At 52.5% G+C, this 22,065-nt stretch overlaps 7 protein-coding genes and 1 non-coding gene across 8 annotated transcripts; 5 read left to right on the top strand and 3 right to left on the bottom strand.

The window, feature by feature from the left end:
- Positions 1-1,143: 1,143 nt before the first annotated feature.
- On the top strand, positions 1,144-3,835 carry BKA58DRAFT_409762 (peptide N-acetyl-beta-D-glucosaminyl asparaginase amidase A-domain-containing protein; the record flags this gene model as incomplete). The annotated part of the gene is made up of 2 exons (XM_046172167.1): positions 1,144-1,377; positions 1,835-3,835. 2 exons carry the CDS (start codon positions 1,144-1,146, stop codon positions 3,833-3,835), a joined length of 2,235 nt encoding a protein of 744 aa, XP_046027274.1.
- A 3,062-nt stretch (positions 3,836-6,897) lies between these two features.
- On the top strand, positions 6,898-9,044 carry BKA58DRAFT_467113 (uncharacterized protein). The gene is made up of 4 exons (XM_046175049.1): positions 6,898-7,579; positions 7,632-7,808; positions 7,974-8,518; positions 8,570-9,044. Exons 1-4 carry the CDS (start codon positions 7,180-7,182, stop codon positions 8,885-8,887), a joined length of 1,440 nt encoding a protein of 479 aa, XP_046027273.1. The 5' UTR covers positions 6,898-7,179; the 3' UTR covers positions 8,888-9,044.
- Positions 9,045-9,303: 259 nt separating this feature from the next.
- Positions 9,304-9,388, top strand: BKA58DRAFT_t31. The gene has a single exon. It is a non-coding gene; the product is annotated as a tRNA-Asn (tRNA).
- A 158-nt stretch (positions 9,389-9,546) lies between these two features.
- Positions 9,547-12,051, bottom strand: BKA58DRAFT_379571 (uncharacterized protein). The gene is made up of 6 exons (XM_046169820.1): positions 11,685-12,051; positions 11,002-11,634; positions 10,658-10,953; positions 10,309-10,606; positions 9,918-10,254; positions 9,547-9,849 (listed from the first exon to the last, which is right to left on the bottom strand). The coding sequence occupies exons 1-6, from the start codon at positions 11,872-11,874 to the stop codon at positions 9,594-9,596; spliced, it is 2,010 nt and encodes a 669-aa protein (XP_046027272.1). The 5' UTR covers positions 11,875-12,051; the 3' UTR covers positions 9,547-9,593.
- Positions 12,052-12,092: 41 nt separating this feature from the next.
- Positions 12,093-12,989, top strand: BKA58DRAFT_399518 (uncharacterized protein; the record flags this gene model as incomplete). The annotated part of the gene is made up of 4 exons (XM_046171550.1): positions 12,093-12,123; positions 12,173-12,620; positions 12,672-12,883; positions 12,955-12,989. The coding sequence occupies 4 exons, from the start codon at positions 12,093-12,095 to the stop codon at positions 12,987-12,989; spliced, it is 726 nt and encodes a 241-aa protein (XP_046027271.1).
- A 758-nt stretch (positions 12,990-13,747) lies between these two features.
- On the bottom strand, positions 13,748-14,923 carry BKA58DRAFT_312006 (methionyl-tRNA formyltransferase; the record flags this gene model as incomplete). Its single annotated transcript, XM_046167359.1, has 2 exons — positions 13,748-14,622; positions 14,671-14,923. The coding sequence occupies 2 exons, from the start codon at positions 14,921-14,923 to the stop codon at positions 13,748-13,750; spliced, it is 1,128 nt and encodes a 375-aa protein (XP_046027270.1).
- Positions 14,924-14,998: 75 nt separating this feature from the next.
- On the top strand, positions 14,999-18,068 carry BKA58DRAFT_118688 (uncharacterized protein). Its single transcript, XM_046164105.1, has 4 exons — positions 14,999-15,480; positions 15,532-15,625; positions 15,674-17,074; positions 17,128-18,068. The coding sequence occupies exons 1-4, from the start codon at positions 15,236-15,238 to the stop codon at positions 17,938-17,940; spliced, it is 2,553 nt and encodes an 850-aa protein (XP_046027269.1). The 5' UTR covers positions 14,999-15,235; the 3' UTR covers positions 17,941-18,068.
- A 1,200-nt stretch (positions 18,069-19,268) lies between these two features.
- BKA58DRAFT_409758 (uncharacterized protein) lies at positions 19,269-21,940 on the bottom strand (the record flags this gene model as incomplete). Its single annotated transcript, XM_046172166.1, has 7 exons — positions 19,269-20,338; positions 20,885-21,008; positions 21,057-21,197; positions 21,266-21,436; positions 21,486-21,572; positions 21,689-21,830; positions 21,891-21,940. The coding sequence occupies 7 exons, from the start codon at positions 21,938-21,940 to the stop codon at positions 19,269-19,271; spliced, it is 1,785 nt and encodes a 594-aa protein (XP_046027268.1).
- Between the last annotated feature and the right edge of the window lie 125 nt (positions 21,941-22,065).

Below are 22,065 nucleotides of genomic sequence, written 5' to 3'. Positions count from 1 at the left end.
CCTTGGGTATGACAACTGCCTGCATCTACATGGTCGCCTGTGTGGTCAAGCGCGTTGGCATCTCGCGGACGCATCCGGCCTCTAACAGTCTCCAACGTTTTACATTAGCCTGATTCGATCTGACAAGGTTCCACACATGGTTCCGCTGTGCTGCAGTCGCCGACTCGTCCTGATGCCTGGCGACGCGTTTGCAATTCCCGGCGCCACTCCCACTGCCGAACTGCATCACGACATCACCAACCTGCGCCGACCGTACAGAATGCTCATCTGCTTTAGTCGGCGTTCTCCTGTCACAAGCTGGCTCGCCCTTCCTTCTCGTCCAACTCTCTAGCCGACATTCCTGCAGCACGGCTCGGCGCCTGGCTGCGAGGGCCTGGGAAGGTTTGCAAGTTGATCCTTTAAAGTTTTCGGCGTTCCCACAACCCTGCAACCGCACCAGTCTCAAACTTTGAGCTTTGGGTACTGAGCTGACGAGTGATGGAGACCACTATTCATCTACCTGGCCTTAACATCGTCCTCTTGCCGCCGCATTAGCCCCTTGATTGGCCCGTGGTCACGAGCGTTCCTCTGCTCTGACGTCCCAAAGCACCGGACAAGGGCTCCTCTTCGAACGGCGCCAGCGTCGTCTGTCCCCCCTGCTAGCTCGGCTGGACTCTGGAGTTGATCGCCATGCCCTTGCAAAAGCTCGGCGCCGTTTGTGACTTCCTGGCGGACCAGGGCCCTGGTCTCTCACATTATTCGGCGGGATGATACTGTGCTTTCGTGTTACACCCATTCCTTCGCTTCACAACTTGACAGCGCCCAAAACGGCACGCTCCCGGAGCCAACTGTTTGAGGCTTCGACTAAGCTCTTACCCTGCGCTGCTGCATGAGTTGTTGTTCAGGATCTGCCTGTTTCTCCACGTGGGTTCGTCTCATTCTCAACTTGCCTATTAATATGCCTTCGTATATAGACTACCTGTCCGCACTACTTCCTCACCTATTCTGCACCGTGTCTCACTACCCGTCACCGCTCTCTTGACATTATCTTCGACTCCCACGCTCCTTATCTTGTCAACACTGCTATACTACTATCAGCCGTCGCTCCTTCCTCTCTCGTTTAGCCTCATCACCAACCAATATATCCTGCATTACACAGCAACCATGGGTGGTAACACGGAATATATAGCAGGCCACGGCTACCTCTCTCTTGGCCAGGCTGTTCACGTTGCTCAAAACAGTGACGGAGGCGTTGACCAGCAACTTGCCCAATTCCTCGAAAAACGCCTTGCCGTGGTCTGGTCAAAACTTAACGCTCAACCACAATCCTACATCCTACCGCCAGACGAGTTTGCTCTCATGAACTACTATCGCACACGATTCGGAGATAACGAAATAGTTCGCAACGCTACCAAAAGATTTTGGGACAATCACAAAGGCGGCCAATAAGAGCTTGCCGGAAACAACTGCTCTCGTTCTCATACGGCGGGGATCCACACGGAATTAGCAAACCACGGAACGGCAAAGCAACAACAATCTACCTCGCAACCACCTTTAAACAAGCCTCCCTCCACAACACCTACTTTCCGCACCCTTCCGCCGCATAGTGAATGAGGCAGCTGCTGCATTTTTGAATCGACGATGTAAGTTTCGCCCGCCTGTTGCAAATTGCATCAGTACTGACCCCGATCAGCTGGCTATCACACATCGTCATCGACTTTCTTATTTGGCGTTCATCGGTGTACCAAGATACCTGGACTTCCGCAAGATACCTCTCCAACGGAGTAACGGCGTTTTCAAAGCAAACCGCTACTGACCGGTTGCTAAAATGGCGTTTAGCATGTGCGATTGGAAGCGCAAGAGCGATGGAATTCATGCAAGGCGTAACGGCGAACTACTAGAATTGGCATCACCTATAGGAGCGGTACCCAACAACGGACGACTGTGTCTCGTAACTCTGCTCTTAATACTAATGACGCTATCTCAATCTACTTCCGCTTTACTTACGACTACCCCGCTTGCGAAACCCTATCCCCAGACCGTGTCCTTGAGAAACCGTGCCACGAACGAATCATCTCTTCTAGAATGCCTACAGGTTGCGCCACCAGTCCTAAGTCCAACTGATGCATGCCAGAAAACCTTGATGGTCCATACTTTTGCCTCCTCATACGGACAGCCATTTGTCGGGCAGTACAACCCGCCGGACTGCAGCTTCAACAGGGTCACTTTCAACTTTACCGTCACATCTGCTGGCCGACAATTTGACCGACTCGGTGTGATGTTCCTCGGTGATACCGAGGTGTTCCGTACTTCCACCGCCGAGCCAACACAAGCCGGCATAATATGGACATATGTTAAGGACATGAGCAGCTACCAATCTCTGCTCAATACGCCACAAAAGATTATATTTGATCTCGGCAATATCGTGGACGATACATACACGGGTTCCTGGTATACTACGTTGACCGCCACCTTCTTTACCGCCGACGATGCTATCAAGCCTGCAGATGTCATCATCCCGATCTCGGCACGGAAGTCGGGTCAAGACGCATCGAGTGTATTCGTCGTACCGGAGACAAGGGCACTCAACAGCGTTGTGCTTCCGCAAAACGCAAAGAAGGCCGCGTTCTCTATCTCCGCATGTGGTCAGGCAACTGAAGAGTTCTGGTGGAGCAACGTATTGTCATCAGACACAAACGCATTCGGCAACGACACTACGCTATACGGTCACTCGGCCTTCCGAGAGCTTCGGCTTCTCATCGACGGATCATTGGCTGGAGTCGCCTGGCCCTTTCCCGTCATCTTCACTGGTGGCGTTGTTCCTGGCTTTTGGAGGCCCATCGTAGGCATTGATGCATTCGATCTGCGAGAAGACGAAATTGACATCACACCATTCCTTCCATTGCTCAGCGATGGCCAACCCCATAGCTTCGAGATTCAGGTTGTCGGCGTCGATGATGATGGTCATGGGAACGGAAATTTTACGACAGCGATCGGATCGAATTGGGTCGTTACTGGAAAGATCTTCGTTTGGCTTGACGCTGGCGACAACGCTATTACAGGCCCCGCGCCTACCTCTGTTTCGACTTCCAGTATCATACTACACTCGTCAAAACGCGGATACTCGAATAGCAGCGCAGGCATCTTCTTGGACTATTCTATTCAGGTCACCCGCAATCTAGACATTCAATCCACGCTCGACACGCCGACCGGATCCAAAGCAGTTACCTGGACTCAGAAGCTCACCTACTCCAATGTTGGAACCCTCAGCAACGGCGGCAACGACCAAATCGTACGTCAGTCGACAACAGGCACGCATACAGCCTCAAACTATGCCAAAAGCTTTGAATACCCTCTACGGGTACAGTCGTCTTACAACGCGCCATCAGGCGGCAACGTAAGCATCAACGCAAGCATGGAGCGAAGCAAAAACGTGCAGCAGCAAGGAGACCTAGCCTTTCCAAACGACTGGAAGACGTTTGACTACACGCGTCTACGCTCGACGCCCTACAGCAACCAGACCTTCCATGGCTCTGACGTGGACAACTGGCAAAATGGCACAGCATCCTACCTGTCTGTCCCCGCACTGAAGAGGTCCTTCGGATCAGGCAGCACAGAGCAGCGCCTCACACTCAGCGGTGTAGGCGCCGGACCACAGGACGCAGCATCCCAGCAACTCTACCAAAGGCACATTGCAGCCACCAACGACTCGGTCGTGTATGACGACGAGAGCTTCGGCGGTCAGGTGAGAGGTCAGAGCAGGTATGCCGCTCCTAGCGCTCAGGGCACGCGAGACGTCGCGCATGAGTTTGCGGCGTCAGGCATTAGAGCGATGCTAGGAAGGGGGCCAGCGTAGGCGACTGCGAAGCATGATGAGGGGAGGTGGAGGTGGATCTGCATTGGGATGAAAGGAAGGTTTACCGGTATCTGCACGACATGTGTCGAGCAAGGCGATGGATGGATGGGACACTACAGGCATGGGCATCTTAACAGTCTGTGGGGACTCTAGGTGGTGTGCGTATTGGTTGTCACGTCGCTTTCAGGATAACGCAAGCGAAGTGGAGGGATGTGGCGGGTGGCCTTTGTGGTTTGCTGCTATATTCGTTGCACTGCATGTATTCTCCGTTATCGCACTGCATGCATTTCTCGACGTTGATCATGCCTCACGACATATGCGCTGTCAGTCTTCTCTCCGTATCGTTTGGCGAAATAGCATAATCCAATCTCAATGCACTCGCATTCTCTTCCATCAACGCGAACGCGGTGATCTCATACCTGTACCATGCAGCGAGCCGTCCAATCTAGCTAGGCGCCAGGGAATAACGGCCTTCTTCCCAGCGCAATGGTAGTCGCAATACGAGTCGCGTGGTATAACACACCTGCACCTCATCTCGCCATCAACGTCTTGGCCTTCCAGCCACCAAGTCCCACAGCATAAACTTTGCAGATAGTCATGAGGCGAAGAAATACTGATCGTCCTAAGATGTCCTATGTACAGCATTCCCAGCTAAGAAAAACTTCGCTTGCAGTTATCCATCCTATCTTGGCTAACTACTCAATAGTTCGCTTTCATGCCGTTCCGCCCCGCCTCACCCTATATCACCTTCGCTGCTATATTCCCGCCTAGCTGCCTTACCCGAATGTATCATAAGTACCCCACGCCGATCCACATAGAACGTCGACCAGGAGCCAGGATTTGTATTTCATCACCCTTGAGGCTTGAGGTTTTCACATCATGGGTCTTCCCTGAGCGCGCTAATGTCGCCATCTCCGAAGCGGTTTGCGTTGCCGTCCGTTGTGATGTGGGGAGGAGAAAAGAGACGGTAAAAGGACACCAGTGACCGGATATCGTCTGTTCCGCTCGAGGCGCGCCATCATGGTCTCGATCATATATGCCCTAGCTTGTCTTAACGGCGGCCTCAAACCTAATCGTAACGTTGAGTGGGCAGGCAAAGCGGTCGGTACAACTGTCCGAGCAGATTATCAAAAGTCCCTTGCGTATATGATAATAGGAAATTTCTTTTCAGCATTCTTTCAAATGGGCAATATTCGCAATGGCTTCATTATTGTCAAGGCTATCATGCAAAAAGGGTTGTTGGTGATACAGCGCGCTTAGGTCCCGAGGTCACGTTGGAGAGTCCATTCCCTTTTAGCCGACGGGCTTTCGTTAACGCGCGCTCCCGCGGGGCGCCTTAGAGCGGGAGATTTGCAGTCGATCTGTGCGTACGCTGCGTCTCCTCGTGGCAAGCCTGAAACGTCGGTAATGCACCGTGAACTGTGGTTTTCGCCTGGGGATTGTCTACTCCGTGCAAGAGGAATCTCGCGCGATGCCCATTTCAAGGTTGTAAGGGAGGAAGGATATCGCTAAACCAACAAGACACTACGGCTAATGGTGCCTCACTAATTTAAGAAGAAGCGAATGCGAGCAGTTCGTCTCGTTCGTCTCGGAGGCGCATTTAGGGTTTGTAAAAGGAATGTCCTTTGCAGGTCGGGGGTTTGAGGCTGTCTGCCGCGGACACCGTCTTGCGAAGAGAATCTTTCCGACCCCTGGAGGTACCTAGGTAGATCCACTGTGTTGGAAAATTACGTTCCCTTTCCTGGGAACGGTTAGCGATTGGTCGCTGAGAAGGAGCGCTACAATGAGAAGACATTTATCACACCAATATCACGTCGAGTGTAGCGCGTGCTGCCGTGTGTTCCAGTCTTATCCCCCCCATAGTATCCATACTTAGCTGCGAGTCATGATGGTCGTTATGAAACGCTCCACCACTCATTTTCCTTTTTCGTTCCAGCTTACTGGGTGCTGCTATGGGTCCACACATGACGCAAGGATGGTGCACACCTCTTTCCCGAAGGTCGTAAAGTAAGTTCAGAGATTACCGCTGACGGCCATGGTGCTGTGGTTCTCATCTATCTGTAACACAATGGGTATCCCAGTTTTGGTTGCCTGCCGCGATCCCCGTATGCGGACGTGTGACTGACAGGCCGGGGTGAGCGCTTCGCTTGCATCGATTCCAATGTGTGACGAGTGGTAGCGTTGGTGATGGTCAAGCGATATCCATGGGATGGCAGACGGTGATGTTGTGCACTAGAGCAGTGGACGCCGTTTCGCGGGCTGGGAGATGCCGCAATTCGCTTTGGTGGGCCGCGGACTAGCGCTATTGATGCTGGTAGTGGTGTGCTGTGAAGTATTGAATATTGACAAATTCGCTCGAAGATGGAGTCTTGCCTGGATTCACCGGTTTGGTGTGGTGATATGCTGTCACACCTGAACCGAAGATAGTGTGGGAGGCCTTGATCCGACAGACACAATGCAACACTCCAGCTTCCCCCACGGTAGCCTATCACCAGACCTGCGGCAACGTCCTCAACCCGCCATCTTGTGGCTGCGAGCCGTTGGCCCGTTGAACTTCGTATTCGAAGTTTGTTTGAGCCACACACCTACGCGCGCAAGCATTGCTAGTCCTGTACGACATTTGACGTCTCCTGCCGTTCATCGGTGAGGTGAACCTTCGGTGGGCGCGACGCGCCGATGTGAACGCCTCTAACTTTGTCTTGACGACCCATGCATAACAACGGTGGGCTGATGGTTCCTTCATCAAGTGGATCAGTGTGATTAGATGGCGATCAGGTCAACATTGAGCTGGTTCTCCGCGTTCTCGAGGATGGCTGCCACGAACATGCCTGCGAACTGACACTAATGGCGTTCGTGGTTGTCTGAGGCAGAGTCTGGGTCGCGCATAGTTGTTGACTGGAAAAGGCCCGGATAACCCCATCCTACGTGAAGACCGAGTTTGTGATTCCGGTTATTTTTCCAGACTAGGTACCTGTCGAACGATCCCCGATGATGGAACCGAGGTACTTCCGTGAACCGGAGTGCCCCAACGTCATCGTGAGAAATTTACATCCGAAGCCCCAACATAATTCACGGAAGTCTCTCAAGCTAGATGCAGAGGCGTGGTCGCGTCCAAGATGGATACTTTTCCATGAACCAGCGGGGTCTGGGGAGAAGCGATGCGAACACGAAGGAGGGGCGAATGTGTGGATCCGGGGCAGTGTCGCGTGTCTGTGACTCGTCGAGCGATTGCGCCTTCCTCATTCACGAGTGGCGCCTATGGCTGGGCTTTCGATCGCTTTCCACCATATCTTCATGTCGTCGTCACCGACTGCCAAACCTCCATGAACACCTCATGAAGCATTATGGTCCAGCCGCTATTTCCCGCGTTCCCTCAAGACGATGATAAAACCGCGCAGCGTCTCAGCGAGCACGAAATCGAGGCAGAATCGTCACTTAAACCCGGCGATAAAAGCGATGAGGCGCTAAGCGTTCATCGCGGGGCAATCCGTGTCCCTTCGCCGAATCCGTCCCTCATATCAATAGACGACGCAAATATTGTACGACTTGGTCGGAATCCAGACTATGCTCCTTTATACCATGAAAGATATGCTTCACGTTCACCAGCCCCTCCGCGCACCCTCAAGGAGAAGATCCAGACTTCTTGGACGGCGAACAAGGGTTTAGCGTACGTTTTACTTGCTCAGTTCTTTGGAAATCTGATGAACGTTACCACGAGGATATTGGAAATGGAAGGAAACAAGGGTAGGCGAATGCTCTTGTAACGGCATCGACATGTGCTGACCTAGTACTGTAGGCAATGGCTACCATCCATTCCAGATATTGTTCGCTAGGATGAGTATCACGACAGCATGTGCTTTGTTCTACATGTGGTATCGGAAGATAGAACACTTTCCATTCGGTATGAAGGAAGTGCGCTCGTTGCTAGTCGCTCGAGGATTATTTGGCTTCTTTGGAGTCTTTGGCATGTACTGTAAGTCATATACCCGCCTTCTTAGGACCATGCGTATGCAGTAACTTGTCTCAGCTCGTCTGATGTTGGATCACGTCTGAAGGTTATTGCTACTGCGTTGCTGTGATGGATTCCACAGTACATCATATGCGTCCTACCTACTTGACACAGTGCTGACTGTCATAGATTCTCTGATGTACCTGCCTCTGGCCGATGCTACCGTCATCACCTTCCTTGCACCGTCTCTCGCTTGCTGGGCGTGCTCCTACTTCATCAACGAACCCTTTACCAGGATGGAGCAGATAGCTGCATATATCTCGCTATTTGGCGTCGTCCTAATCGCAAGACCTGTTTCATTGTTTTCGGCGCTATCGCATTCCGGTGACCCGATCCCTCCTGCCTCGGGTGGCTTAGACGCAATTCCGTCAAATACCACTGTAGCTTCACCCGATCGCCTCGCTGCGGACTATGATTCCGTGACACCCACACAACGAGCAGCAGCAGTAGGGGTCGCGATGTTGGGCGTGATAGGATCAACAGGAGCATACACCACAATTCGGTGGATCGGCAAGCGCGCGCATCCACTCATATCCGTCACGTATTTCGCAACGTGGTGCACCATCGTTAGTGTTGTGGCAATGGCCGTCATGCCAGGCGTTGGCTTCCTACTTCCGAAGGGCGCAAAAGATTGGTCTTACCTGCTCTTCTTGGGTATCTGTGGATTCGTCATGGTACGTATAATTGACAATCTCGCGTCGCGCATCTTAGCTGACATGGCATAGCAATTCCTCCTAGCCGCCGGTCTCCAATACGAGAAGTCTTCTCGCGCAACGAACATGATCTATATGCAGATGTTCTTCGCACTTGGATTCGACAAGCTGATCTGGGGTACAACGCCGAGTGCCTTGTCCATAGTTGGATCGTCCCTCATTCTAGGTTCGGCCATATACGTTGCGATGAACAAAGAGGAGCCAAAGAAGATAGTTGAGCCAACGGCTAGAGGAGATAGCGAAGAAGAAAGGGGGTTGATGTCGCCAGTCTTTGACGCCGAACGAAGAGACGATGAAGACGCCGATATTGCTATGAGGCCGCTGAGATGATGAACCGACGTTCGCATTTGGCGTCGCACAGGACCGCTGGTGCGCTCAGAATATAGAATGCTAGACTGCTTTGCATGAACATAGATAGAAACGTAGAACATAGACGCTTCGCGAAATCATTTCTTGTAGTTGTCTGAAACTATTACACGACTATCATATCTTGATAACATCGCATCTTTCTCGTCGCCGCTTTTCCATGATCATGATTCTCTACTTGCTATTCGCGCTCTCACAATATGTTTGGTGATGTGACCGCGGAGACCTCGGGAATAATACGTAGTTACCCCACTTGCGCCCCACGCACAATCTTCGGCCTCCTGCTGACCAGAGACATGTAGTGCAGCAGCCTCAGCTCATCATCATCAATCTTTTATACAGTTATATTTTTACAGATTGAGCAGCACTTCATCAACAAATCCTCTGTGGCGCAATTGGCTAGCGCGTCTGACTGTTACATCAGTGGCTATCAGGAGGTTGGAAGTTCGAGCCTTCCCGGAGGAGGATTATTTTTGCCTCATCAGCAGCCTTTTGCTCCATATCAAGTCGCTGTAACAACTGCTCAGAGACCGCAACGCATGAAATTGCTGTGGCAGACTTAATAGGGTCATTGGTTTTTGGTTCTTAGAAGGAAACAAATGTATTACTATCAAAGTGAACAATCATTTTATGCCATCGACAGCTCATTCACCTCCCAAACAGCCAAACTCTAAACCCTACTTCTTTGCACACTCTCAAACCTCACCCTTCCATCTTCAATCTTGAGAACATTAACTGGTACTTTGATGCGCAACGGCTCTTCGCCTGGTAGATTCATCGGCGCAGAAAAGCCTGCTACGTGCGAGACGGGGCTGTCGCAAATCGGGCACTTCCAGTTCCTGTGCGCTAAATCCACATCTTCGTCGCTGTTCTGATCGATGCACTTGATGCAGATGTTGCAAAATTGGTGGTCGCAGGGACGGATACTGGGTGTGTGAGTACCAGGACATAGAAGAAGATGGAAGGTTGGAGGGAGTGGAAGAGAGAAACTCACATGCAATCACACAGCCTAAGTTCGCATGTCGTGCACATCTTCGGCTTGTTCGGATCGAACTCTGGTTTGGTGCTTATGCCGATGTGTTGGTCCATTTGGCTGACACTCTTTACGTTGTCAAAGTCACCTCCATCAAGCCGCTCATCTACCTTCTCTTCAACAACGAAATACTGGCCGCCGGCTTCAGTGTACGCTTTGACGTCGGTGGTCGGCGGGGTTGGAACTATGTGCGTCACTTTCTCGCAGCTTACGGGGTCGAGGATATGGATGTGGAGGATACGCGCTGCTGCGTGGTTCCAGGTTGTTGCCGGGTGAGGATCTTTGTATATGTCTTGGACTGTACGGCAGATTAGTGGATGATGGAAGGAAGATAAGGATGGGGTAGATGTACTCAGCTTGCCGCCTGCGGCTAGGCCCATGGCTTTGATGTTTTTGGTTTCGATGACTTGGGTATCTACGTCTTCACCAGGTTCGACCATATCATCAGCCTCGCCATCGTCCTCGTCAACATCCCTGTCTACAGTCATATCATCTACTTCCATGTCGTAATAAGTGCTGGTGATGTAACCTGGTGTGTCAGAATAGTCTGATACTGATTCGGTCTTGATGGCATGTCGTGTGAGAGTGTTTAGCTGTAAGCTTGGTCCGAGTTCAGGCGTATCCTGAGGCTCACGCTGCGGATTGACCGCCTTGCAATCATTTATCAGCGACGTACCTCGTCAAATATCAGAGGAACTCACAGTACACTCAATAACTTCCCCTGGCCTCGCGAAGAGCTTCGCCTTGAACCGCTCCTCGAACTCACTATCAGCCGGATAGCATCTCAACACATCACCGATCTTGCAACCCAGCTCTTCAGGCGTCTCCTCCTCTAGTAGACTGACACGAGGACCAGGGCCCTGTCTGAGGATATATTCGTGTTTGCTGTCCGACCACAAACGCAGGTCAGTGAGGAACTCGGGTGTGATTTCGAGTTGAAGGCCTCCGTGCTGCTCTTTCGATGTCTTCTGGCCTTCGACAGTGTAGCCGGAGCCGACTTTGTTTAGTTAGTTGATGCTTTTGGGGGATTGCGCAAAGAACGTACGTGGCATAGCAACGAACTGACGAACAACACCAGGTCCTACACAGATGCCATCTAGCCACTGCTGACCTGGTATGACGATGTAGTCCTGCTCGAGCTCGTCGGACTTTCCGTCGGCGGTTTCTTCCATCGTGAGACCAGAAATGGTGTTGACGTGGCCCATGAAGACGCGGACGGCACACTGCTGGTCTGTCGGCCCAAAGTTGAGCCACATGGCCTCTCGCTGCCACATGGGGAAGAAAACACCACCGGTGTCTCTGATGTTGTTTGGGAGACGGTCCGCATAGGCTTCTACACTGAATAGGTCGTAGCTCCCTAGCGAGGCCGGCAGTTGGTGCAGTTTATTATCGTCTGGCATCCTCGGAGTCCGCTCTAAAGACATGTGGAATCCACAGCTCGCTTCGACTGCACGCTTGGATGCAGGGAGCGGAGCGATGTTGAAGTCGATTTCTTGGCCGTGATGATTGTTGGCGTGTGACTTTAGTGATTCTGTCATTCTAATTGTGTTTCTGGTGGAGATTTGGTCGTCTGCGACTACGACAACTTCTTCGTGGACGCTCACAACGCGTTTGGGATCGCCTTCGCTATGGCTTGTGCCGCTTATGTTCAGCATAGCTGGCTTATGGAAGCCACAATCTGTTTAGTGTTAATGGAATGCTTGGATCGGAGGAATGTAGCTCTCCAACTTTCGATCCGATTCCAAAGCTCACATAATGGCTCTTCTTCATGCATCGTCATGGAGAATGTCGGTAACTCGAGATATTCATCCTTGTTTCCTCTCTGCTCGGTATTCTCTACACTCTGGACTTTCTCTAGGCCTTTGATTACTATTTTACGAGAGTCCGTTGGGATGACGGAAGGTGTTGTGGAGGCCATCGAAGGCGAGACCTCGGCGAATTGAGTGCAACGGTCAATAAGTTGATGGAACCAAGAAAGAGAGATGTTGCGGCGACCAGGCTGAGGTGTAAGTCAGCTCGATGACAGCCTCAGCCTCGCCAGGTGGGGTCGTGTCAGCTGCATGCGCGCCCACATCCATCGCGTTCAACCAGGCTGACGCGTATGCTTTCCTCACATTGCGATAAGCCTCGTGCAATATGTCTTTTGGCTTCTCGATAGGGGATATTAGTATGTGTGCCAAACAGTTGGCCTATGCACAAGTGCTGATTGCGTCTAGTCCTCCTTGGCCAATTAACGTACGAGCTTTATTCGAGCCTTAGCTCTGGGCGACAGGCGGCATCGCGAGATTTGAAAGAGCTTGAGGAAGTGCTGTTTAGTCTAAAATGCGCCCTAGACCACCTTAAAGAGGCCTCCAGCGATGTACTCGCAAGACCAGGCGTTCAACATGGAGGATCAGGGCTCAAAGAGAAGCTGGATGTTATGATCGGATCATGCGCTTCAACACTGCAAGAGCTGGATAAGGTGACGAAGAAGCACCGTGACGTCGAGATACATGCAAACAAGGGAAAGACAAAGTTGCGCACGCTGGATGACGTCAAGAGGAGTATTCATGTCAACTGGCAGAGAGTGCGATGGGACCGCGAGAAGCTGTCGTTACAGCAGTATCGGGAAAAATTGAAGTCGCATACTGATGCGATAAATTTGATGTTGACCTCGATAATCTGGTAAGCGTCATGCCTTTGATCGCAGGTGAACACAGGCTAATCACTCTGCAGGGCAAATACTGCGTTCGCGAACGCTGATAGCAAAAAGAACCACGATGTAACGCACTTGTTGTTAGACAACGTATTGCGCAATCCAGTTGCAGATCCTGAAATCCGAAGCATGGTAGAGGAGATGCACGCCGTGCTTACCAAATCGCCTGCCAGGGCGCAGCAAGATCATATGGAAGCGATAGGGCGTACTGGATCGTCTCCTAACGAGGTCGGTGTGACTGCAAATTCACTGAGCGGCTCAATGTTTGACGAACTACCGAGTCCGATTGCAGAAGAACTGCAGATGGTCACGGTGCAGAGCACAGAACCACCTCATGATCAACTCGATGTCGCTGCATATTCATTGAGCGGCTCGTCGATTGGCGAATCCCCTGTTCCCATTAAAAAATATGGGAGAGGTTTGCCTTTAGTGAGCATGTACGCCATATCTGCTTTACCATGTAGAACGCCCACAGCAGATGCGTATATTAGACCTGCCTCAACAACAGTATCGGTGCGAGGAGTTGGCGGTGCAACGCCTTGGAAACGCCAATCTACTGCAGAGAGCGCACCTCGTCATAGGGGTCTGACACGCCATGCCGAGCTACCATCGGCCACTATCCAGCTCAACAACAAACGCCGTGCTTTCGGAGCAAAGGAGTACGAAGCTTTCAAACAGCGACACGCACAGACGAAGAAGGCTCCAAAGCCGTCTTTCCTAACGAGTGTGGCGCCCACTAGTCAAGAGCTGCAGGCCTGTATACCACATATTTTCCAATCGACAGCAGAGGGTAAACAGCAGACGCAAGAGCTGAAGAACGGGATGAGTCGGTGGACGCATGAATTCTCTCGCTTCGTCAACGACGAAAGCGTAACGCAGAGAGTCAAGGACAAATGTCTTTTGACGTTGTTGGGAGCCCTGAACGAGGCAGTCGATAGCAGCACTGGAAAAACTCGACAGCTGTTCTATGAGAGTTCGGACTCGGCGGGCTTCACAGCTGTGTTAGACCGAATAGCGACTGTGTCGAAAAGTGTGAGGGTAATGAAAGAGATTGAAGAGTTCCAGGATGCCAAAGAAGAATGGTCGGAGCAAACTTTCAGATAATTCTGTGTAAGGTGCTCGTAAGCGCATCATGTCCTACACTTGTATTCGCTGGAGGACCGAACAGCGACAGTAACTTCGCGTTTCCTTGACCTTTCTTGTGCCCTTGCAATGTACTCTGTAGGACGTGTCCGGCTTCGCCGCATGCTCCTTTGAAAATGAGCACGTTTTTGGTCTGCGAATCTACAAAGAGGCCAGGCTCCATGGTGGAGAGTTGGGACTCGTCCGGATTATGAGGTATGATGTCGTGGATTATCAGACGATCACCGGTGGGTAGCAGACACCACAAGTCGCCAAGTGCGTTGCGTTTGGCAATGACGTCTGCCAGGGTGTGTTTTCTGAAGTCGACAAAGCGATCTTGCTTGGTGATTTTCGGTGCGTGGTCGATAGGACCGTCGGAGTGGGCGTACCATCCGACATCCTCATGCGGAGGCACAAATCTCTGTTCCTTCAAGACATGTACGAGCATTTCTGCTCCAGCCGCGGCAAGCTGTTGTTCAAGCATCTGAGCCGTCTCAGGACGAGGTTCGGAAGGAAGGCAAATCTCGTACCCAGGCATGGGGGTTTGGGCAAGGATAGTACCCTGGTCAAAATGCCTTGGATGCAGTGTTTGCACAGAGACACCGGTGTACTGCCGCCTCTTCAGTATGGCATGTGAGACGGGTGCTGGGCCACGCAGATCGGGGAGCAGCGAGGGATGCACGTTGAGACCGCCGTATTGCGCATAGTTGAGGATTCGCGGTGGGACGAGGAGGCCGAAGGATACGGCGATGACGACATCTATGGGGGTGGGTGGAGTCCAGCCGGTGAAGGTATCGATCACATGGGTGGGCAGGTTGAGCTCTTCGGTGGCTACCTGCTTGATGGGTACTGTAACGTGTCAATTGATGTTGTGTTGTAGCTGAAAGACGTTCCTACCTTCTCTCAACGTCTTCAGACCCCGTCCGGTAGGCTTTGCTGGGCGATGGATGACATCAATGCTCTCAATGAGGCCCGGGACATGCCGCTTCGCGTCTACTACGGCGCGCAGTGACGCGATGCTGAAGACGTCAGAGCCACAGAAGAGAATCCGCAATGGCTCCGACGTCCGAGCGGGAGCAGACGTAGAGCTGCATCGGCAGGGCGAAGTGGCGATCAAAGAGCGGACGGGGCTGCGCAGCCTCCAGATCATGGTTCAGAGGTGAGGAAGCTCGGCGACAAAAGCCGCGCCGCAGGGTCTGGACGTTGCGATCGCGATCCCGTGGGGCATCTTCACCACGACAATCGGACGGATCCTTGCTGCCCGGGCGCCGCATCGCGATGGACTGCCGTATCTGACTATGAAATACAAATAGGCCACGACGACCGCTTGTTGTTGGGGTTGCGCGTTGGCACGTTCGCTGGCTGCCGTCTCCTCCGCGTCTCCTCCGCACGCGTGACGTAGTCATCCATTACCCAAAGCCACCCGAAGCGCCTCGCGACAGGCACTTCGAAGAATGCACGCATGTCTTCCACGGCGGTTCCCAAGGTCGTCCCGGCGCAGCTCTCCTTCTTAGCTATATACAATCCCTCGCTCGGAACGTCAGATGAGACTTTCCACCAGCAGATTGTCTTCTACTACTCCAAGGCCGCCAAGACGCGATCTAAGTTGAAGGATGGCGATACAGAGCGGGAAGAAGAACTGCGCGAGCAGGAGAATGAGAAGCTCCGCCAGGTCGGGCTAGCCCAGGGCATGGTAGGCTTTGCGAAGTAGGACGCATGCAGGCGAACACTTTGGTGTATTTGGCTAATCGCGTGCAGGAGTTTCTCCAATGGCGAAGCAGTTGACTCTGTGGAAACACAAAAGTCGCGTATTGTTTTGCGTGAACTCGAGGATGGGTGGTGGATATTGGCAGTATGTATGCCCACATGCTCAGCCATCCTACAATTAACACCACCATAGTCCATTGATCTCACCCAACTGCCCCCTACCGGCGGCCTCACACGAACCGACTCAAGCACCGATACCACCGAGCCCATAATCGAGTACTCGTCACGCGAAGTCAGCCCACCTGCGCTTCTGATCCAACAGCTCGTACGCGCCCAATCCGTCTTCCTGCTACACCATGGCTCGACACTCGAGAACATGTTCTCGAAGCACGGCCGTGCCAAGTTTTGCAGTATACTCGAGAAGTACTGGTCACGATTCGCGAGCAACTGGGACGTGCTACTACATGGAAGCCCTGCGGTAGACATATACGGTGGCATGAAGCTGGCAGCAGGTGGCGAGCTGGGCATGGGCGTTGGTGAGGAGGAATGGGGAAGCAGCGAGCGAGACGTGCTAGAAGACTTTGCACGCAGAACTTCAGGCCTCGTTGATGTCATGGTGTCCCGCTTTGGCGAAGCATCACCGTTGCAACAAGCCAAGACATCCACAGACCCAAAGACACTCGAAGTATCGGAGCTGGAGCCCTGGATTGGTGTGGGAAAGAACGTTCATGCCGCAGATGGCGTTGTCTTCTCGGGTCTCGGCGCTGTGAGCCGGAAGTCACTGCGAGACTTGTCTCACTGGGTAGAGACTATCTACGCTCACGGCGAGTATGCTTACGGTGTACGAGACAACCCAACATCTGATCGCAGGAAACGGCGGAGGAGAAATCTGAAGCCAGAGCCTGAACCAGAAGAGCCATCGCCTCCGATACAAGAAGAAAGGCCGCGTTTTCCTCCGTCGAGCAATGGCTCCCTGCCACCGGGTATCCCTCCACCCATTGTCAAAGCAGCTGAGAATTCTCTTGACAAGGCATCCGCCGCCGTTCAAAACAACAAATCCCAAGCCGACTCTACTGCACCTGAGTCTAAGCCAATGCTAGCGTCTCTGGGTGACACCGAGACCTGGATGAAGTACATGACACTTGGCTATGGGACAGCGTGGGGTGGAAAGAAGAGCGCCGAAACCTCGGAATCTGCTGCTCCAACGCCAGCGCCAGCAGCGCCAGCAGCGTCAGCACCACCGGCTCGCGAACGGACACCCTCACCAGCAGCGATGCGCTACATAGATCCGACCCCGGATGTGGACCCAGCAGAGGAGAAAATGAAGCAGCAGATACGCCTAGAGAACGACGGGTACTTCCTTGTTGGGCTCAAAGGCGATCTGCAGGATCTAGACGTCGACGACGAGAATGGGGAGGGCGACTGGAACATCCGTATACCGCTGCGGACTATCCATGTGGAGGTCGACAGGCGAGAAGCTTCACTGAAAACAGAAGAAGGCGACTCAGACTCGACTCCGCAGTACGAGAGAGACATGAAGGTCGAGCCGATAACAGAGAACAAACTGTCACGTTTACGACCTGTTGTCTACGTGGTAAGTTCCCACATCATCAACAGACTCATTACCCCTACTAATGCCCACCACAGCACCGTCCCTTCGTCTACACCTTCCTCTTCGAACACCGCACCCACTCCCTCGGCGTCGCATCTTTCTACCGCGACATCCACAACTTCTTCTCGCCCCTCCACCGCTCCCTCGACAAAAGCACCTCCCCCGCCCTCGTCGCCGCGCGTCTCAACGCCGTCTCAAGCCACTACACAACCGAAGCTTCATCTGGCGGCTCAGGTCACGCCTCCGGCCCCAACACACAAACCATCTACGACCTCGTCTACGACCCCCGGACCTACACCGTGCATTCCAGCCTACCAAACATCCCCGACCCGGGTACCCTGCTCGCCGAAGGCCTCGGCAGCAACAGTACTAGTTCGCTCGGCTGGAGCAGAATCGAAGCACTGAATGTACACTCTCAGATTCTCGCTACCGTAGCGAGTACGCGCCGCAACCTTTCTGAAATCGAACGTACGTGCAAAACCTCTCGCGGATGGTGGGTCGTCTGGATGCGTTTGCCCCCTTCTCAAGTTAGCAACGAAGATACCGCGTATAATAATGCTTCCAACGAGGGCTCCGGTTCGGGTTCCGGCTCCGGCCGGTTTGATTCTAATGAGCTGCGCGAAGCGTTTCTTGTGAGGAGAGCAAGGGATACTACAGCGCACAGTGCGAAGTCTTCGAGTAGCTTTGCGAGTGGCATGTGGAGTGGGCTTGGTATGGGAGGCGGGAGTACGTCGAGGAATGAGAGGATGGGTGGGAGTGCGGCGGGGTGGGGGCCCAAGGGGTTGGCCGAGGGGATTGGGATTGATGCGAGGAGGTATGTGGACGAGTTGTTGAGTTTGAATAGGTAGAGAGGGAGTATCGAAGTAAGAGATTACATGACCGTGCTGGTATTGGGTCCACGGGTATATAGGCCGGGCCATGCTCTAGATTCGATCAAACCATCCATTTCACTCAATTTCCATCTTGCCCTTTAATATGGGTGTGCATGTGGACTTGGTACGATGGTGATGCAAAGAATGTAACGCAAAGAGCAATTTGGTCTCACGGGCTTCTTTTTGTCCACTAGCTCGCTGCGATCACTTCTCACCTCTTGTCATGGCATGTGTTGTCCATGTGTACTGTGTGCTACAAACCTAGGATTCCTGAACCCCCTTGTACAACGACCAGCGACTGCCACTACGTCCTGACTTCATAGAACACTCTTCATTTGACTGTGCGCACGCTTCACTTGTCGTTATAACATGTTCATATTAACTCCCTGCCTTCCAGGGCTATCGAGCAATCTATCATACACGAACATAGTAAACACGACCATGCCCATCTTTACTCACCCCCCTTCCCCAGGACCTCCTCATCAGCCCCAACGATCTCCTGATGATCCTCCGGGGCTAACACATGATTCCCCCCAAGCGCTCCCAGTCTAGTAAAAGCTTCACGTACCAACTCCGCCGTCTTCCTCTGATCTTTCCCGTCTTGGCCTGACGTAAAAGCCGGAGTATTCTTTCGATTTTAGCTTTATTCGCATCGACTGTAGAAATCTCCTTCTGTCTGTCTTGCGTGTTGGTTCCTTCGTCTGGTAGAGTGGGAGAGCTCTCCGCTGCTGAAGGACTGGCGTGGAGTTCACAGAACGAAGGTGGCAGGCACAATTGTGTCACACCTTCTCGATGTAGAACCTCATCTGCAGACTTCTGCACAGCTTCTTCATCGGCGAGTACCAACTCGGTTCAGTGTTGAACATGGAGTTCTTCTTGGTCTTTGTCCAGAGGGTTTACGCAGTAAAATTTCCTTTTTTGTGATGGTTAGCAACTGGTTTAGTCTTTTGTCTATACGCAATGATGGATGGTTGTGTATAAACGGTCGTAAAATATTGAGCGTGTGCTCCAGCGTCTCCGTGAAGAAAGTATGACCAGGATTATCCTCTTCTTTCACCACCCTTTCAATCCCATCCAAACCATCAATCTGATTCTCATGCCATTGCTACGACTTCTCCCGTTGTCTGATGGCCCGTGCCGCACACTGAGCAGCGTATACAGGAACGACTCATTGCTTGGGCGTTTTCTCGGCGATTGCCTCCGCACATGCAACGAGTCCGCTGATACTGACTTTTCCATTAATACTAAAATCGCTGCACTGGGGTATAATCATACGCTTTCAACATCAAGAACGCACTTTCTTGTCACTCGACCTCAATCCCATCCACATCCTCCGTATCATCCAACGCCCTAACCACCTCCTCCATCTCCTTCGGACTCGTAATCCCCCAAACCCCACCCCCCTTAACAGCCCCCTTCATGCCAACCTCCTTCCCCACGAGATTCCTGCCCACCTTCCCGGGTCCAATACCCACATACCGCATAATCCCCTCTTGCTCGTGCAGGTACTTGACGCTCTTCCACCACTGCACCGTCTCAACACAACTCCGCGCTAGCAAGTCTTTCAACTGCTCTTTATCTTGGAAGGGCTTGCCGGATACGTTTGAGATGCAGGGCATGATGCCTGGCCATGTTATGATGTCGCGGCCGTCTTCTGTGGGCTTGTGCAGGATGCGTTTCATCGTTTCGGCGGCGGGTTTCATGAGAAGGCTGTGGAAGGGGGCGTCGGACTTCAAGCGGACGTGGCGGGGGTCATGGCCGCCGAATTGGCGGAGGTTGGTCAGGAGCGTGCTGATGCGTGTGATGCTGCCGCTGAGCACGATTTGGTTTTTCGAGTTGAGGTTCGCGATGGCGACTTGCTGGACGGCGGGGAGGTGGTCGTGGGAGTCGGCTTTGGAGCCCAAGGCAAGGAACTCGTGGATGCCGTTGATGAGGGATTGCATGTGCTCTTCGGATTCGCAGACGAGGGCTACCATGCCGAACTCGCCGCCTTCTTCTGCGACGGCTTCTTGACTGCATTTGCTCATTACTTCGGCTCGTCGCCGCACCATTTTTAGGGCGTCGTAGAAGGTGAGGTAGCCGCCTGCTACTAGGGCTGCGAATTCGCCTAGCGAGTGGCCCAGCGTGATGTCGACGCGCTCGCTGGTCTTGAAGCCGAACTCCTTCTCCAATATCCGCAGTATCAGGATCGACGTCGCCATAATGGCCGGTTGCGCGTTCTCGGTTCGTGTGAGTTCGGCATTTGTGCCAGACTCTATTGTCTTGGTAAGGGGGAGTTTGAGCGTCTCGTCAATCTCCTCGAGGATGGGTTTCGCCGTCTTGGGGAAGGCTTGCAGCCATGGCGTGCACATTCCCACGCGTTGTACACCCTGACCTGGTATTGCTTAGCATATTGTAGTATCTGAATATCTGGAAGCTGGGAAGAAGTACCAGGAAAAAAGATAGCAGTCTTGGGTCTCGTAGCGGGCGCATCTCGCACGCTGCTCATCCAGCGCCGCCGTGCAGGCTGACAATTGGCGCTCCGCTCGCCGCATCGCATACACCGTCGCGACAGACGCGGGGCTGCTCTGGAAACGGTATCAAAAGAAGAAGACATGGCGTGTTTCTGGCTATGAAGTTTGGGGAGTCATGGTGTTGACCAGAAGCTCTGCGAAGATGCGGAGGTTCGGACGCGGGGAATTGACGTGAGGTAGGTACCCTGCAGCTTGAATTAGCGCCGTGGGGTCACCCACGAACCCACGGCCGAGGTCTTGCTTTTCCGCGACGAATCATCACCGAGGCATTGACTGATGTGTTTACGAGGGAATACGGTTGTCAAATTCATTGCTGGACCGAAGAATATCCTTGATAGTAGATACTCTCATAGCATCCTCTTACGCGCCTTGAATGTTGAGTCCAGCGTCGACCTGAATGCGCATACCAGTCATACTAGTATTCTTCGCCAACATGACATACGCGGAAGCACAATCGTCCATGAAAGTTACATGCTTCAGCGCTGCAGCATTCGTGAGCTGTTCGATCTTCTCTTCACTATACTTGAGGCCCTACGTGACTGTCAGTATGATACGACACAATAGCTTCTGCATCCTTACCCATTCAGTCAACAGTAAGCCTGGGAGAACGGTGTTGACGCGAATCTTGGGTCCGACGGTAACGGCAAGACATTTGACGAGTTGGAGTTGCGCTGCTTTGGTAACGGCGTAGGGCATGCTGGAGCCGCCTTGGCTGACACCCTGTGATTCGGGATCAGTACTCAATCATTACCGTAGTTGTGTCAAGATAAGAGAAATTGAGAACATACCGCAATACTACCCGTAGTAATCATCAATCCACCATCTGGATTCGCATCGAACGTGCTCCTCGCCTCGGACAGTAATGCCTTGGGCACCTTGACGTTTGCATTCCAGCACTTATCCCACTCTTCTTCGCTCATGGAATCGAGATCTTTCCACTCGGAGAAGCGTGTCCAGCCCTGCGATGCCATTAGTAAAGCTCCTGATAGTCAATCAGGTCTTGCGCACCGCGTTGGCGATGATAACATCGAGCCCTCCTAGTTGTTCAATCGTCTCCTTCACAGCCCTCCTCGCCTCATCCGTCGACGTCATATCCTGTCTTATATTAGCATCTCTTTCTACTCCCTTTCAAATTCTATTCCCAGATCCCAACTTCCAAAACAATCCACCAACCCCTTCAAACACACTACCCCCTAAACTACCAAACTCACCGCTTTGACGGTAACAGCCTTAACCCCATGCTCCTGACAAGCCTTCTGCACTTTCTGCGCGGGCTCAATACGGTTGAAGTAGTTAATCGCCACATTGGCACCTTCACTTGCGAATGTCGTGCTAAGGAGTTCGCCTAGGCCGCTGGGAGGGAGGGTGTTAGTAACGGTCAGAACATGATTTGGCAAGGTGTATTGTACGCACGCTGATCCACCGGTAATAAGCACATTCCTGCCCTTGAGGTCGTACGGCATGTTTGCTATTTGCTCGTTCTGTTCGACCTTCAACCGCAGATCATGAACTCGGTCAACGAGTCCTCGATGTAGTTTTAAAGTAAAGAAGTGAGTTGTTTGCTAGATACTTTGAGCTTAGGACGAAG

The sequence above is a fragment of the Alternaria rosae genome (assembly GCF_020736505.1).
Source record: "Alternaria rosae strain MPI-PUGE-AT-0040 chromosome Unknown BKA58scaffold_3, whole genome shotgun sequence".
In the NCBI taxonomy this organism is placed as follows: domain Eukaryota; kingdom Fungi; phylum Ascomycota; class Dothideomycetes; order Pleosporales; family Pleosporaceae; genus Alternaria; species Alternaria rosae.
Note: the sequence above shows the minus strand (reverse complement) of the source record. Positions and strands in the feature narration are given on the sequence as shown.